Here is an 18,899-nt window from a genome sequence, read left to right as displayed (position 1 = left end):
GGTTAGGGTCATACCTGCCTGGGCTACATAATCAGAGAGCTCCTCTATGTCTCTTTTCATGCAGTCCAGGGAGGTCGTCTCAGGTCGTTCACACCAGCATGGACAATGACTGTGTCATATTTGTACTTGCTGTGGAGTGACCCAGTGCTTGTGTTATGTGGCGGATTCTAGCGCCCGATAGGCAGCTTACTGTGACCCTCTCCTTGTTCAGCCTGGTGAGTGGGACGTCAGTGTGTCTGACTATGGAGTCACCTATGACAAGTATGTTTGGTGTTGTATTTGGCCTTAAGGGCTGTGACTGCTTTGCACACTGCTTTTGTGGTTTATGTGTTGCTTGTGGGGTGTCTTGAGGTAGCAGTTGTTTGGGTGTCTGCTTTGGAGGCCTCTGCTGTTTAGGTAAATTTTACTCAGAGCCTCCGAGTATGTCTTTGTGTGTTTATGTGTTTGATTCAGTGGAGTGGTAGCATTATGTGAGGCTGGTTTTGTGGTGTGTGTAGTTGCCTTCTCCTCCTGTCTGGTCTTGCCAGTCCTGAGTTGAGAGAGCTCAGCCTCCAGTTTGGCTAAATAGCTGCATCTCTACAAGTATTTGTGTTATGTGGGAGGAGGAGAGGGTTGTCTGTGTACATGAGGCAGTTATAACATTGCCTCAAGATTCCCAGATTCACCAGCTGGACCGGAGAGGAGATTGACAACTGACCTTTGGACATGCTAGAATAATATTGGGAAATCCTTAATTGAAAACAAGGGCCAGTGGGGAGTGAGGGTGTAGTGCTTTTAATTTTTAGTGCTGACTTATATAATTGCTTTAGTGAGCAAGTGCCAGGTAACTTGAGTGCAATGTGATACAAGTAACTAAATGCAAAATGACAAACAGTAACTTTCTTTCAAGTGAAACAAGGAAATAAGTACAGTAAGCAATGCAGATATCACTAGTGATCCACAGAAGCTGAGAAGTTGCGTATTAGGTGAATTAGCTTCCAGGAAATAACAAGCAAACAAACAACAAGTATATAAACAAAGCTAGATTCAGTAGGCCTGGATCTAGTCTATGCTAGAGCAAACAAGGTGAACCAATTTCAGTAAGATACAGTTCAAATATTCAGGCACTATAAACCTTTAACCAGAAAATTCCCAGCTCAGAAGGGCAGAGTCCAGCCTCTTCTCCCACAAGAGTGCAGTCCACGAACCTTCTTAATGTAAAATAACTGGCCTGAAGCCCAAGTGCCTAAACCAGAACTAATACACTTGGACACTGGGCTCTCAATCAGCAGTTCCCAACTTAGAAGGATGAAAGCTACCTGTCCTGCCACCACAGTGCTTGCCACAAACCTTCCTAATGTAAAACAACTGGTCTGAAGCCCAAGTGCTTAATCCAAAAGACTTGAATGATAGCTACACTTTAATCAAGTTACAACCAAGCAGTAATAAATACCATTGAATACTTTAGAGAATGTCTGGATTAGTGCTCAAGTTACACAAACAAAGCTAGATCCAGCAGGCCCGAATCCAGTCTATGCCACAGCAAACAAGGCACCAACTTCAGTAAGAAACAGTTCAGATATGCATGCACTATAAGCCTTTAACCAGAAATTCCCAGCTCAGAAGGGCAGAGTCCAGCCTCTCCTCCCACAAGAGTGCAGACCACGAACCCTCTTAATGTAAAATAACTGGCTTGAAAGCCCAAGTGCTTAAACCAGAATTAATACACTTTTAGAATAACAGACACTGAGCCCTCAATCAGCAGTTCTCAACCTAGAAGGATGTAAGCTACCTGTTCTGCCACAACAGTGCAGACCACAAACCTCTCAGTGCAAAACAACTAACTGGTCCGAAGCCCAAGTGTTTAAACCAAAAGGCTTAGAATGAGTTACACCAAGCAGTAATAAATACAATTGAGTATTTTAAGATGATGCAAAAGTAAAAAGAAGTAGGTAAAAACACAAGTACAGTAAAAGCAGATGAAATTTTTTTTTTTTTTTTTTTTTTTTTTTTTTCTGAACAAGTGCTGAGATCAAAGAAACAGATTTGAGTGCTGAAACTAGAAAACTGGCTAGTTACAAGAAAAAAAAACAAGCTAGAAGGCTTCCCTCAAACACAGAAGGGCTTGGGGGCTCAGAAGCCTACAAATAGTCTGTACCACTTAACAAGAAAGGCAGGAAATAAGCTTAATTTTTTTTTTTTTTTTTCTATTTCCCAGATGCTCTCTTTGTACACAGTAGGAGTGCCTGAAATCAGAATATGATCTCACTGCACTCAGTTGAGTGAGCAAATGAGATGGGCCCAGAGGCAGGCTGAGGGGCGGGCAGTTTCAATGCCACTAAGATTAACACCAAAACAAAAACAGGGCGGGTGGGTGAGAATAACTGAAGAGCAGAATAACCAGTTAAAAATTCCTTCAACACTCCTTCATACACAGTTTAAATCAATTTAAATACTGTATTTTTAAAAAAAAAAGTGCATAAAAAGGTACTTAAATTCTCTTATACGTCCAGTTGAATATAACCAAGTTCTTAGCTTGCCAAGCTGAAGTTTTAAAGCAGGAATTATTTCACATGCACCAGTTTAAATATGCAAGACAGGAAATCACTGAATGTGGCTACCCCCACACCTGTAATTACTAGCAAATAACAAAATTCAGCCAACACTAGCTTTTAGTTCAAGTTACTGAAGAGCAGAATAACCAGTTAAAAATTCCTTCAACACTCCTTCATACACAGTTTAAATCAATTTAAATAAGAGTATTCTAACTGCCCCGAGAACTCCCTAAGATGCTCAGTCTAAACACTATTTGATTAATACTTACCTAAAGTAAGTCTTGATTACCATATGGGTACCTACACATTCATTCTAGACCTGATGTGATTACCCATTCTGGAAGCAGGAGGTGCCCTATGCAGGATGGGAATTGTCAGGGTGATCATAGTTCATTCTTAGAATCTGCTTTGTAAATCTATAAATATGTAAAAGCACTGCAACCTAGAATGTAGGGTATCTCTACTCAAAGTCAGGATACCACTGATAAGCCATGTCTTTTCATAAGTGTAAGTTGAAGTTGGTGAGCTGAAGAGTGGGAAAGTAAAGAAAGACAGTACACCTACAGTGAATTCATATTTCATTGGTAATCACTCATTGTCTCCTACAGAGTCCTTTTAGTCAAATTATTTTAGTAATCATCTATTTGTTGTTGGCTTATTTAGTGTATGCTCCTCTGTTGCATTTAATTTATCCGAAATAACATAGCTGACATGTTTGGGATCTCTTAAGGGTAACTAAATATTGGATATTTTCTAAGTCAACATAATAACCGTTTACACTACTAACATTCCATCCCAATATATAAAATACTATAGAATAATATAGAATTTCATATCTCTTTTAAGAAAATTCTCCATATAATAATTTAACATATGGAGCTCAGCTGATAGTGTTGGTTAAAGGTATGAGTGATAATCCAATAGATCTATCTTTATTTATTGGATTAGGAATGACTTCATTCCATGTTTAATGGGAAATTCATAGTTACTTGTATTTGATACTTTAGAATTAATGTTTTATAGAAGTACTTTTTAAAGCCTGACCAGAATTTTACTCTACTTGTATTTAAAGAAGAAAGACCATTAAATTACACTCCCAAGTTTACACACGTAAAAATATCATTCAGTGTTATCAGAGAATATGGTATAACCACTATAATCAAAATTTAAAAAAAGAAGCAACATGTTTCTTCCAACATTAACTTGAAATGGATTTAACATTCTTATCATTAAATACTAATGGTTTAAACAATGCAAATAAAAGATCAAACTTACTAAAATATTTAAATCTAAATAAGGCAAAAGTAGTATTTCTCCAGGAAACGCATTTTAAGACTAAATGATAGCTTTATTTGGAACCCTAAGGACTGTACAGTTTTAGTGCAATCCTCCTATAGAACAAAGACAAAAGGAGTATCAATTCTCTGGAAGAAAAACATAATCACTCCAAAAGTTATTTATAAATATGACGACAAAGACGGTCTATTAGTGTTTGTTATAATTAAATTTAATAACAGAATATGGACCTTAGCTAATCTATATTGGTTCCCAGGAACTGTAGCAGGAATGGTTAAAAAACACCTAGATTTTATTTCCAACAATTATAAATGAAATTTTATACTAGGAGGAGACTTTAATTGCACCTTAGAAGCTTCTGAAACCACCAAGAAGTCTTTTTGCATAACAACTATTTCAAAATCCTTAAAAATATGATAAATCCTTATAATTTTCCCATAAAGACCATAGCTTTGGAACACAAACCAGAATAGACAAATTATTCGTAGTTCAAGATTTACAAACAAAAATTCTCAACTTTTCAATAGTTCCATGCCCCTTCTCAAATCATGACTCTCTGATAATGAAGCTCCAGAGTTTAAACCTTTAATTCTCTCAATTAGAATTCCATCATATAGCACAAAAATTAAAGAATTTAGACCCTGGATGTTGTCAGAACTACAATTATTTCTTGAAATTAATAATAAAACAGAAATCAGTAGAGTCATGGTTTGGGACACATTAAAAGCGTATTTATTTGGTAAAGCCCTTAGCTGGTACAAAAACAAAGTTAGAGAGTAGGAATCTGAATCATTAGACTTGCAAACCAGACTCTTGACAGCAAAATCTAAAAAAAAAATCAGAATTGTCCAGAAGTCAAAAAAGAAATAGAGGAATTAAATAAAAAATAAAATGAAATTCTAACACACAAAACTTGTCTAGCCTTGGAAAAATTAAAAAAATAAACTCATTAGCCACCTCCCCCAGATATCTACATAACTTATCTACAAAAATTAAAATACAATCTAAAGCAAATAACATTAGTAGTATATATCATGAAAAGAAAGGGAAAAAAAGTATCATTGAAGCATTTTGGTTCCATTATACGGAAAACTTCAAAAAAGAAGATTTAGATACCAACAAAATAAACTTAGATACAAACCTTATCAATATAAAAAAATTCCAGAAAACTTAAAACTAGACCTACAAAAATCTACATCCTACAAAGAAATTGTTGGCAAGATAAAAGAAAGTAAATCTAACAAAGCTCCAGCGACAGATGATATAATTATGGACATTTACAAACTCTTCCCTTCAACAGTAATCTCCCTTTTTCATAAAACTTTGCTAGAAGTCCAGTCAGAAGCAAAAATACAACCCTTGTGGAAATATTCTCTCATAACACCAATTCTAAAAGATAATAAACCATCAGACCTTTACACCTCATACAGACCTATATCATTACTGAATAATGATTACAAAATATTCATGTCAATCCTAGCTAACAGAATGAAAATCCCACTTTCAAAGACAATTAATAATGATCAAACTAGATTTTTATATAACAGGCACACACATGATAATATTAAAAAGATACTTACTCTTATAGATTATGTGAATAAAGAAGATAGAGAAATACTTGTAATTGGATTAGACATAGAAATGTAACTACTGTTTATTTTAACTGTGGAGCTTTTCTCCCCAGGCCTCCACTGAAAATGGACCTACATCCAGTCGGACACTCCCGGTCAACAAATATAAATAAATAAATAAATAAATAAATAAATAAAAAGCCTTCAATTCATTCAACTGGGACTATCTATTTAAAACTTTAGCATTATTTGAATTTCCTCCTCCCTTCACCTTATTACTAAAAAAACATATATATTAATAACTTAGTCTACATTAAATTAGGTTATTTTACCTCAGAATATGTCTATATAATGAAAGGTACTAAACAAGGATGCCCCCTTTTTCCTATTTTATTTGCTTTGGCTATAGAAATACTTTCAGAAATAATATGCAATAATCCAAGAATAAAGGGAACAGAAGTCTATGACCAGTACATATCTAAAATAATGCTTTTTGCTGATGATATTTTATTAACCCTATCAAACTCCACAGAGTCATTAGGAGAGCTAGAAGAAGTAATGGAGAAATTTTATAAGATTTCAGGTCTACATTTTTAATAGATCAAAATCAAAATTTCTGTTTTTAAATAAGAAAAAAGAACTACAAGTTACAGATAAATCCATCATAGGAAAACAAGAACTTATGTTAAATTATTTAGGAATAGTGTTATGCAAAAATATAAACGAAACAATATTAATAAATTATAAAATCATTATTGAAACAATAAAAATATATATAGAAAAGTGGAACACAATTATATTAACTTCTGAAGACAGATTGCAATTAATAAAAATGGTCTTATTGTCAAAAATACTATATGTAGCATTAGCAATACAGTTAATTCCTAAAAGATGCATTTTTAAAGAAATAAACTCATGTTTAATAAAAAATTGATGGTATCCCAAAAAGAATAGAATAATCTAACTCATCACATTAGACCCTGGAAACAAGGAGGATTGAACTTCACAGAAATAGAAACTGATATAAAAGCATATGTGCTTAAAACTACAATAGACTGGATAAACCCAAATTATTTTGCCAGCTGGAAAGAATTAACAATGGCTATATTAACAAATGAATTTAATCTGTTAAAAAAAAATTTAATAGTAGACAAATCAAACCAACCCTGGTACATGCTATGCATAAGTATACAATATAATATAACAAAACCTTCTAAAACAACACTGATTCATTATTACATCAATTCCTTTAGGAAACTTATCAATGCAAACATAGATCTAAAACTTTGGTTTGACCTTTTAACCCCATTTACCATCACCAAGAACTTTCCTAATAAAATATATAGGGAAACAATAACCTCCTGGGAACAAAATTGATTATTATGCTGGTTTCAATGTGTAAATAAATTAAATGTTTTAGATAAGCAGTTTAAAACTGCTTACAATATTCCAACACATGACTGGTTAACCTTACAAAGCATTCTAATGTGCACTCAAGATTTATGCAGATTAATAATTCCTCATTTAAAGCTATTCCAAATCTAATAAGTTTTCTGTACGAATTTATATATAATAGTTGTGAAAAGAAAAATTCCATTTCAAATCTATATAAAGAGTTAATAACATATAAAACAATTCTCAAACCATCATACTGGCAGTTCTTAACAAAAGGTCAGTCATTGCAGTTAACAGAAGACATTAAAACTAACATCTTACTATCAGTTAATTACACCTGTAACACACAGTATTGGAAAATATTTAACTGGAAATACTTACATAGAGAATTTTTAACACCAGATAGAATTAAAAAGATCAGTACTACTACAGATTTTTTTTTTTGCTGGAGCTGTGAAAAGTCAAATAAATCAGACTGGAATCATATTTTTTATGAATGTAACAAAATTGAATCATATTGGAATGGAATCAATCATTTTTACAAGCTTTACTTAATGAATTATTTACCTTAACTAAAGCATTGATTATACTAAATGTAAACGAAGGTCCCTACCTGAATAACACAAATATGTATTTGTTATGGACAATACTTGCTATATCTAGGAAATGCATAACCGGATGGCGGAATTCAAATACACCCCCAACTTTGAAAGAATTCTACTCTTTACTGAAGACAAATGCATCGATGAAAAGAAAAATCAAAGAACTATGAATCTATCCCAGGCCATTGGTAAATACTCCTTGGAAGAAAGTTATATCTTTGTTGGACACTCTGCAATAATCAATATTGTATCTCTGATTACTGATCTGTTAATTCTATATTTATTAGCATACAGTGCATATAATTGAAAGTCAGGCTATTGTAAATATCATATATAGTTGTTTAAAATGATATTTAAAAATATTATGTAAATGTTATTTTAATTGAAAATATTTTTTTTTTTAACTGAGAAAACTTTACTTTATAGCATGCAAAGTAAACCGCACACCATAAAAATAGTGCTAGTAAGAAAAAATTCCATTACTTACAGTTAACTTTCTCCCTCCTCTTCCCCCCAAAGCATTTTTGAACATTAATGACATGAAGTATGGTGTCTGCTTTAAAGTCCCCCACAAGTCCAACACATTCTGAAAAAGTCCAACATTTCCAGATTTTGTTGTTCTGTCATATTTCACACATATAATTATTGGATTGTAATTCCATATTAAGTTACTGGTTTTATTACTATTCATCTCCATCACCCAAATCCTGTCTCTGCTTTATTTCCAATGCACTCTTGTTTCTTCTAGTCAACTTTTGTGCTCCCTTCCTTCACTCCAACATTTTCTGATGAAACATTGGAAAACGTTTTACACGTACAGTCTCTCTGTGGTCTTTATTACCAGAACAACAAGTAGCAGAATTTTTGTTACACAGATCACTTTTTTGTTGGACAAACTTTTGTATTTCCTCCTTAGCATATACTTAATCAAAAAATGATTTTTCCCTCCAGAGAAGAATACTTTGAAGAAAGCAGGGTACAACAGTTTGATTCTCATATCTGCGTCTCAACATTCTCTGAATAGTGGAATACATTTGCTTCTCTTCTGCTGGTGTACAATTAGTAATCATTCTCCACAAACACTATGCTGTCTCTCACATTTAGTACTTTGTCCTTCTGCCACAGGTTTGTCAAAATCAACTCTTTCTGCTGGTAGGATTGCATCTTTACTATTAAAGGTCTAGGTTTCTTTCTTATAGCCAGGTTTGGACCAAACACATGATTTGCCCTTTCAACTAACAACTCCTGCTGTGGAGTACCAGTCCAGTTGCCTAGTTGTGCTTTCATAAAATTAATGCAGTCTGTTCCTTTCAGCTTCTCTGGTATAGCTGAAAATCTCTGGTTTTCCCTATGTGCTCTGTCCTCTAAGTCTATTACTTTTTTAAACATCTCTTCCTGAGCAGTCTCATATTCAGCCAGCCTTTTCTTCATTTCACCCTCTTATTTTTTTCAGCTTTATCACCTCATCTGAATATTTGTTTAAATCTTCTTTCATTTTTTTCTACCCTTTTGTTGTTTGTATTGATATACTCCATCAGGGTTTCATTTATTTTAACCAGGTATGTGTGCAGTTGTCTTGTATCTTCCTGTAGGTTACTGGAATTCAATTAATGTCTGGGGTTTGCATTGCTTTTTGCTGAACCGCTGCAGAACTTTCTCCAGTCAGTGTGTCTTCCTCACTTTTTGTAGCTGATTTTTTTTTCATATCCTCTGTATTTCTTTTTTCCTTGCATCCAGGCAGTACACTTACTAGACAGTTACTAAAATTTACCCATAAACACAAGTCTACTGGTCTTCTCTGCTGAGTTTCTGTTTTCACACTGGGAGAGCTCGAATTAAGCTGTTACTCAATGTACAGCCATCTTGGAAGCACGAGAGTTACATATTTTGACCAGAAAAGAGGAATACAGAGTCACTAGCTGAGTTGTTAGTTTTTGAAACAGGTTGAAGATCCAAATATTGTGAAAAAAAATGTTTCTTATATGGAAAATACAGCTTTGGAATGCAAAAATACAAAAGGTTGTGTAAGTAAACTTAGCATAACACTAAATGTTTGAATGATCCATGCTGTAGTAGCCTTAAGATATATGGGTTATATCTTGCCAAGGATATAATAGCTGCTGGCTAGCTTTAAAAGCTTCAGCGCATCTTCCATGCACCGAAGCCAAGTTGAGCTACCTAAAAATATAGGTTTGAGCTGCAAACCCTTCAGAGCTTTCATGTTAACTGAGAGAGGAAGGCTTAGCCCTGACAGGACATAGCTAGGAGTGATACATATATGCATATATATATATATATATATATATATATATATATATATATATATATATATATATATATATATATACATACACACACACACACACACACACACACACACACACATATGTGTGTGTATTTATACAGGTTACCTATTATATTCTCGAAAACCGACAATGTCGAATCAGACATTGTCGACACGAGAATAGCGAAAGTGCAGAACGTCAAACGGGTAAATGGAAATCTCTATAAGGGGAGATTTCTGTTTACTTCAATGTAGTGCAGTCTTGGAGTTGGTATATTTAAGTACCGGGGGGTGTGGGGGGCTTGCCCCCCTGCCTACACCCTTTAGAGTTTCTTTTTTTTTTTTGTAACTTATTTTTTCTGAACATTCGAAATTTTAATGGTTCGATCATTAAAAGGTCAACCTTTAGTGATTCGAACCATTTCGATGTTCTAATATACACCCATTTATATATACTTATATACAGAGAGACTTAGTGATTCGAACCATTTCGATGTTCTAATATACACCCATTTATATATACTTATATACAGAGAGACACACACACAACACACACACACACCCCTGCATGCACACTCACCCGGACAAAGACACATACATGGAGGTGTGGACGGAACAAGCAGCTACTGCATAAGTGATAATTTGAACTTCTAATGTTATGGTAAGTTTACTTATACAGCTGTGCTATTTTCATCATAGTGGTCACTGCTACAGCAGCCTTAGTTATATGGATAGATTACCCTAGCTTACAAAATATGGGAGGTGGAAGGGTAAGGGTCCAGGAGCTCCAGCAGAATGGTCAAAGCAAAGCCTAATCTAAACCTAGAAAAGGAATGAAGGTTGCAGTGCTTTGTAAAAGTATTTACAGAAGACCAAATTACTGTTTCTAGAGCACTTCTAGAAACCAGCCCTTTCCAAAAAGTCATAGATGAAGCCAAGGCCCTAGTAGAGTTAGCCTTGACCATACCAGGAATAGTTTTGTTGTAGTGAGAATAACATAAGGTAATAACCTGAGACAACCATTTGGAAATAGTCCGTTTAGATTGTTCTGTTGTGTATGATTGAACTAATTTAATGTTGAATTGAAAATACCGACAAAAAAGTTAAAACATTCACAATACCAAAAATTAAAAACATTAAATAAAATAATATTGAGAAAGGAAAACTATTTCTTCTCCTGATATTAACCCCCCCCCCATAATACTTGCCTTAAATTCATCGGAATAGTGGTAGTATTGTGGGAAGGTTTTTATAACGGTAAGGTATTGACCCCCCCCTGCCCTCTTTAGTAATGGGTGCTAACCCTAATGCTCCCCCTTCCTTCAACCCTAATCCTACAGCTTATCATCATAAAAACCTTCTTGTAACACTGTCACTACACAAGATATGCTCAGACACACAAACACACGCAAACAACACTATATCTATCCCCCAGTCTAACCCTGACCTTAACCCTAAAATACACAAACTCGCACACAAACATACAACATCTAGCCTTCACTCATCTCCAACTGTAACACTAACTCAAGTAAACATGCAAAAACACTCATCCCTCCAACCCCACTTACCTGTCTCGACATTACACACCATCAACATTTTCACCACTTGGCTATCCATCCCACTGACATTAAACTAAACTCCCTGCAGTTCTTGAAGAAACATCATTCAACAAAATGCAGAATAAATACTTTGGCATAGCTTATTCCTTCTTCTTACCTTCAGAAGAAATGAACAGCTGATCCAAAGATCTAAAAAATGTTGTTCTGTCAAGACAGTATGCGAGTAGTCTGTGGATATCCAAGGTAGGGAGTATCCTTTCTGAATCTTCAGAAGTACCCTTAATATCAATGAAAGGGGTGGAAAAGAATACAGGAACATTCTTGTCCAAGGAAAGGAAAAGGCAACTGTCTTCCAGGACGTCTTGCATGGAAACCTGGAACAGAATTTTGCCAGCTCATTGTACAGAGAGGAGGCTGATAGGTCTTCTTGAGAAACTCCTCACGGACGGATCAAATCTTCGAAGACTCCCTGATCTATTTTCCATTTATAAGGGTCTGCCTTTCTCCTGTTCAGTTTGTCTGCAACACAGTTTTGTACTGACAGGATGTAGGATGTCTGTACAATGAGTTGTGCTGTAAAGCTATATCCCATGCTAACATAAATAGGACTTGCTAGTGAGATAAATGTATAGTTTATGAAATAGACTTCCTCTGGATGTAAAGCAAAGTAGTTCCCTGACCCTCTTTAAAGCTAACCTGGACAAATGGATGAGCAGTTGTAAATACACTTAGAGTCTGGCTCCTCAAGTCCTCATTGAAAGGGATTAAAACTAATTATAAATGTCACTCCAATGTGTATTTACCATTGGGGTATTGTGGTTAGGTTATTAATGGTCCACTGGATCAATAGTCTAGTATTGATCTATGAACTTATACATATTTCTTTACTCTCTTCCAGATTCTGCACTTCCTTGTTTGAAATTTTGGCTTCCCAGAGGTTCTGTTCAACTGATGCCCCATTTCTGAAGTTCAGTTCTGTAGCATAAATATATTGCAGATCTTTCAGCTGCCAGCAAACTATGCAGCAATCCAAACAGTTTCACACCAAGTAAGCTAGGTAGCACTAACATTTTCTTAAGTACCATTAAATGCTGGGCCAGTTTTAGGCTAATTGGACCAATTTGGTCCAATATGGCCCCCTACTCCTCCAGGTGACCCGGCACTAAGCCATGACATAGTTATTATGCCTTATATGACCTAGAGATTTGCCTAAGACAGACTCTAAAGCAGAGTGCAAGACATTTTCCTACTGTTAGCCTTTCTCCAAAGCAGTGACAAATCTCATTAGTTGAGCAAAACACATTCCCTGTCATGCAGTCTAGTGGCTAGTCCAGTATTCTTAGTGGGTGCAGCGTCATGCTTTTTGTATGGCTCATTGTCAGCTGATTACTCTTCCACTGTAGTCAGCTGATGTAGTTGTGTATTTAACTGGGTTTTCAACACAAAACTGGTAGGATTAGCCATCTGGTTTTGTGTACCACTCCATTTACTGAGTCAGAAGAAAAGACCAGGCTTATATTGAAAACTGATAGAGAACTTCTATGTTTTTGTTTGCTTCTCTTGCTGAGATGTAGTTTACTAATGGTAGCTAATGACTACTATTACATGCATACGGACATATCTCAGCAAGAAAAGGTGCACCCTCATAATGTTGCATTTCATATTGCAAATATTACATGCTGCACTATATATGAACCCACATCTTGTGCATTTAGTATGCTCTGAGACTGTACCAACATTATGTTAAATCGAGCTCAAACAACAGATGAAACTCATACCTCTCAACCTCTTAGTCCAGGAAATCTGGACAACGCCCTACAAAACAGAGGGACAAAGGCACAAAAATAGGGACATATTTTAAATAATGCTCTTATAAACTCAGAAAGTTGCTAGGGTAACATGGTTTGTTTTAACATACATTTTTCTGAAGGATATGAAGTCTGAAACTCAAATGCATGCCATTTATATAATGACTTCAGTCCTCAGTTAATACCAGTTATTTGCCAGAAAACTATAACCGTTATGAGGAACAGAACAAAACTCTGGGCATTCTGCAAAAATCTGTACAGTTGAGAGACTTACTTCATTATTAATAAGTTTTGCAAAATCAAAATGCTTAAGAATTATTAACTTATTCAATCGCATGCACTCAGGTCACTCCACAATAAGTACAAATATGACACTAAAAATTTGTCCATGTTGGTGTGAATGACCTGAGACGTACCTCCCTGGACTACATGAAAAGAGACATGGAGGAGCTCTCCGTTCTTGTATCCTAGGCAGGTATGACCTTAACCCTGAGTAGCATCCTGCCATCACCCAGAATGATACCACAGTACAAGGACAAAATTATTGACTTCAACAATTGGCTAAGCTTCTGGTGTCATTCTAAGGGGATCCAGTATTTGTCTGCCTGGGACGACATGATCGAAAGACCATGATGCTTTGCCAGAGTTGGCCTGCACCTGTCGCCCTTAGGATTCCGGATACTGGCTAAGGCTCTTGCCACCCCTATATTGCCTTTTTCAGGCAAGGTTCAAATGACAAATTCACGACCGTAACAGGTACAAGCAAGCAAAATCTGAGGGTAATGCTACTCAATGCTAGAAGTCTAAACCTAAAAATGCACTCACTCGAGGCACTCCTTAAAATGGAGAACACTGACATCTGTGCAGTGACAGAGACCTGGTTCAAAGCTCCAGAGAGCACCCCTGCAGTACCAGGCTACAATTCATACCACACCTTTCGGCCACCTAACCCAGAATGAAGCACTAAAGGCAGAGGCGTGTTCATATTCATTAAGGATATCCACACCTCCAGGCTAGTTGCACAGCATAATGCATCCGAGATTATCCAAGTGCAACTAACTCTGGGCAAGACCGCAATCCAAATTGTAGCTTGCTACAGACCCTCCACCATGCCCCGGGATACACACTCCTCATTTCTTGATACACTGGAAAGTATTAGGGTACAACGCAACACCCTAATAATGGGCGATTTCAACTACCCCACCATTAACTGGGAAAACTACTCATGTACCAACTCTCTTCGTTTTCTAGAATTCATAAATTCCAAAGCCTTGGATCAACTTATTCACACCCCCACCAGGGGCAGCAATATCCTAGACCTGGTCATTACCAACATGGGAAACCGGTGTTCCACACCAGAGGTCAGTTCCTCATTGGTCAGATCCGATCACAAGCTAATCAGCCTAGACATCCACATCCCACCCCCAATTAGGGAAACCATCATAAAAAACTTCTCCAAAGCCAACTTCACACTTCTTAAGACAGAAGTGGCAAACTTCATGACACCTATGCAGACGGACAATAGAGGTATGACTGCTGAATCCTACACAAATGCACTTTATAAGCACTTACACGAGTGCATGGATCATGCTATCCCTAATAGAACCAAGATGTTATCCTCCAAAAAAAAGGAAGCCAATCTGGTGGTCCTCTGCCATAAACAAACTCTACAACAGAAGAAAGAAACTGTTGCAAAAAAAGAGTAAAATCCCATGACTGGAGGAACTCCCTGGTCAACCTCAGTAAGAAGCTGAGATCCCTCATAAAATCCTCCAAAGCTAATTACGAAAACAAAATTGCCACTGACTCTAAAGACAACCACAAAGCATTCTATAGTTATGTCAAGAATTTAAATGGGAACATTCAGATCTGCTCTGAGTTACAGCACAATGGCACTAAATATACAGAATCAACTGATATTGCCAACATCCTAGCAGATAGGTTCAGTGCTAACTTTACCCCCCTCTCACCCCCTAGAGGGCCCATCTCTATACTGGAAGAATGCAAAGTTCCTATAATCACGGCTGCACAGGTAAAAAACACACTCTCCAAAGCCAAGAACACAGCATCCATAGGACCTGACAATATCCCAGGCTGCATTCTACACGAACTACAGAATGAACTGGCACCCTACCTAAGTACCATGTTCAATCATAGCCTTACCTCAGGCTTTATACCCACTGAATGGTGCACTGGGATGGTTATCCCACTCCACAAAGGGGGAGCCACGACAGACCCCGAGAACTACCACCCCATTAGCCTGATGAACCAGGTCTGCAAGGCCATGGAACGTATCATTGTGGAACTCATAAACAAAGACACTGGTAATATCCAAACTCTTGACCCTACCCAGTTTGGATTTGTAAAAGGCAGATCATGTCTCCTAAATCTGATTGACTTCTTTGAAGCAGTCACCAAAGCCATAGATGAGGGTAAAATGGTTCACACAGCTTATCTAGATCTCGCCAAGGCTTTCAACACCATCCTCCACTCTGGAATTATAGATAAGCTCACTAAACTAGGAACAAATCCCTATGTCACAAGATGGGTTGCCAACTGGCTCACGGACAGAACCCACACTGTGAAAGTAGCGGATTCCAAATCCGACATCAGACTAGTGACAAGTGGAGTACCACAGGGTTCAGTCCTGGGTCCTCTCCTGTTTGGTATCTACTTCTCTGAAGTGTAGGCCAACACAGAAGGTCTTTGGCTAACAAAGTTTGCAGATGACTGCAAACTAGGAGCCATAATCGAAACTCCTAACGATGTGGACAAACTACAAAAGGGCCTCACTGAGACAGATACCTGGTGTCAAAGCCATGGCCTGAAGCTCAATGCCAAAAAGTGTATTGTCATCCCCTTTGGTAAAAACTCTGTACCCATGAACTACCACATAACTGGTAGTCTACTTAATGCCGAAAATGTGGTAAGAGACCTTGGGACACAGGTGGACAGTAGTCTCTCCTTTGATAATCACATCGCCACAGTGGTCAGGAAATCCTTCTACGTGGCTCATCTCATCACAAAAGGATTCTCATCCAGAAAAAAAGAGGTCATTGTTCCCCTCTATTCATCACTCATTAGACCCATTATAGAGTACAACGCCCCTTTTGGTATGTACCTCACAAGACATCTACAACAACTGGAAAGACCACAGAAATACCTCACAAAGAGGATTACTGGCCTCAAACAGATGCCCTATGCAGACCATCTCAAAAAACTACAGCTTTACTCCATCACATATCGCCTACTCAGGGGCGATCTCTGCCTAACATACAAAGCTATGTCAAACTCAGAGCTGTTGGACATGCTCAAAGAAATCCCTCAGAGCTACACACTCCAGGGACCTAAACCTTGTCACCACAATAAACAGAACATGCTGGAGGGATAGATTCCTGTCCCAGAGACTTCCCATACTCTGAAACAGATTACCTATCTATGTCAAACAGAGCTCCTCATTAGCACTCAAGAAAAATCTTGATGATTGGATGGGAAATTCACCCCGGGGATCACTTCTGTGGCTGTGCTCAACAGGGGCACAGGAAAATAATTTTCTTGGGTGGCGAAAGCCAGGGTACATTTTTTTGGCTAGGCTTGTATGGGCCCTAGGGCCGATAGCCTAGTACCTACCTATGTAGTATGTCATTAAATGATACTGGTGAAATCGCTTCTACTGTTTCGTTTTCTAACTGTTGTACTGAAAAACGCGTGGACACACAACCATTGCGAATGAGTTCCGGCAGTGTTGATGCACGTATTTACACAAATACTAAAGACAAGTGCCTCCAGTTACAATATTTTCATACATATTGCTGGATTATCATGGTTATAATTATGGTGACTTACCAACATCAGATGCTGCTTCGACAAAAGACCTTTAAGTGGTTAACAGATGTGTATCTATGTATCCCTACTTCTCAAATGCCCGTGATTTTGACTCAAATTTTACTTATGCCCGTCTTAATTGCTCCTAAAGCTGGTGACTTTCGGAGAAAATGTGGTAAATTATACATAATAAATAATGACAATAGTAGGTGTTACTTTAAAAAAATGTATATTAATTCATATTCTCGTACTTTGCCTGCCTCTCAAGTTAGTAGTACTAATATATTCCCCGACTTGTTGTGAGGTATGATTGCATTAATATTTTTGGAAGTTGCAACCTTAAATCAAGCATTTCTCATTCAGCCACAAAATTTAACCTGCATTTCTGGCGTTTTAGTATACTTACTTTCAGAATTAACAAAGCAAATTGACAACCCAGTAGTTACTTGTCGTGGGACCGGACATTACTTACTTATTACCAACATAGTCTTGTCAATCTGACAGCAAGATGTACTGGACAGCTGTCTGTAGAAGTCAGAAAAAAAATTAACAATAAAACTCATGGGGGGTGCAGGGATGGACAGAAAAATGCAGAATCAACGCACCACTTCCGAAACAATACTTGCAACCCCCAATCTCTATTGTTGCTGTTTTCAAGTCGCGCTGTCTCTAAATCTCGCGATGTGTGCTGTAAAACTTGTCTCTCTCATTTCCCAACACCCGTATGAAGAAAAATGATGGCGTCCATGTTGTAAATTTAACTCTTATGTTTCATTGGATCTGTAAGACGTCAGTTGTGGATTTTTACTTCATATTTTGTGTTTATCCACTACGAAAGCAACTGGATCACTCGAAATTACAATGAGTGGGGGAACTCCGTATATTGGTAGTAAGATCAGTTTAATTTCAAAGGCGGAGATCCGTTATGAGGGGATTTTATATACAATCGATACAGAGAACTCCACCGTTGCTCTTGCTAAAGGTATAGAGGAGTTTTTTTTGTAATTGAGGGAAGAGTGGACTACATTGGGGGAGTGCTGATTGTAATTTAATGTGCATGTCTTTCAGGATACAGTACGTGCATTCTAAAACATCGTATGGTGACTTACTACTTGAAACAAGTATTTGGAAGATTGTTTAAACTTTAGTGTTGATGTTTGAGAGTTTACTGTATGAGTGTGCATTAGCTGGGTAATTAAAGATTGCTCTTACATCCAGACAGAATGGCATAGCCTCGTTTAATAGGACTGGTGAATAGAGTCCTGTGTCTATTCAAAATCGTCAATTTAGTCTGAAATTGTCATTTCCTAAGAATCACTTTGGAAAAGAGTGCACAGTGTAACGTTGACATTTTTGTTGTTGGCAAACATTTTGTTGTAGGCCTCAGCGTTATTTGAATTATTTCATGACTCAAATGAAGTGATTTGTCCACATTTTAGTGGTACTAAGTAAGCATATATGAAACATACTATCCCTGCTTTGATTAGGATGGCACATGTTTGCAAGATCATTAAAGCTCTAATAGTACCTTAGGACTTTACAGTGCGGTAGGAAATATAGTTTCATTATTGCTGAATATCTGTTAATAATCAGTTCTTGACTGGTACTAATATTGTGGACTTAAAGGCTCGAAATTTGGCAAAGTCTGACTGTTAAATTACTCTATAAAATGATTAGGTGCACAGCTGGATGAGCCTAAACTGTATTTGACAAGCAGGTGATCACTGTTTGTGTTTCATTGTTATTACTGTCATTTTGTTTTAGCAGTACATGCACGTTGTCGAGGTTTAAATTCTTATTCACCGCAGGTCATACACCTTCTGACTGCTGCACTGTACTGAAGAGCTGTCTGGATTGATTATTTATTTTTTGTGAGTTTGTAGCACCATTATCTCTGTAGTAGTAGTACTTGTGTTGAATTTCCCACAAACAAGCATTTTGCTAGCAGGTGATTCTTTGTAGTGGTGTCACAGCACGTGAGAACTCTGCCACTCCTTGCATTAACTTTGCATTTGGGATTTCTGG

At 37.0% G+C, this 18,899-nt stretch overlaps 1 protein-coding gene and 1 long non-coding RNA gene across 2 annotated transcripts in view; one reads left to right on the top strand and one right to left on the bottom strand.

The window, feature by feature from the left end:
* LOC122810323 overlaps positions 1–17,593 on the bottom strand; it is a 375,483-nt gene extending 357,890 nt beyond the window's left edge. Inside the window, exon 1 of the long non-coding RNA XR_006366082.1 lies at positions 17,281–17,593. This is a non-coding gene — a long non-coding RNA (uncharacterized LOC122810323). The remainder of the gene's footprint in view (positions 1–17,280) is intronic.
* Positions 17,594–17,595: 2 nt separating this feature from the next.
* The window catches only part of LSM14A (LSM14A mRNA processing body assembly factor), a 612,302-nt gene continuing 610,998 nt past the window's right edge, over positions 17,596–18,899 (top strand). Inside the window, exon 1 of the mRNA XM_044081890.1 lies at positions 17,596–17,856. Coding sequence (XP_043937825.1) covers positions 17,736–17,856 — 121 coding nt within the window. The 5' untranslated portion in view covers positions 17,596–17,735. The remainder of the gene's footprint in view (positions 17,857–18,899) is intronic.

The sequence above is a fragment of the Protopterus annectens genome, chromosome 8.part1 (genome assembly GCF_019279795.1).
Source record: "Protopterus annectens isolate FY-2018-M chromosome 8.part1, PAN1.0, whole genome shotgun sequence".
Lineage (NCBI taxonomy): Eukaryota > Metazoa > Chordata > Ceratodontiformes > Protopteridae > Protopterus > Protopterus annectens.
The sequence above is the reverse complement of the archived record's forward strand: the minus strand, read 5'-3'. Positions and strand labels throughout refer to the sequence as shown.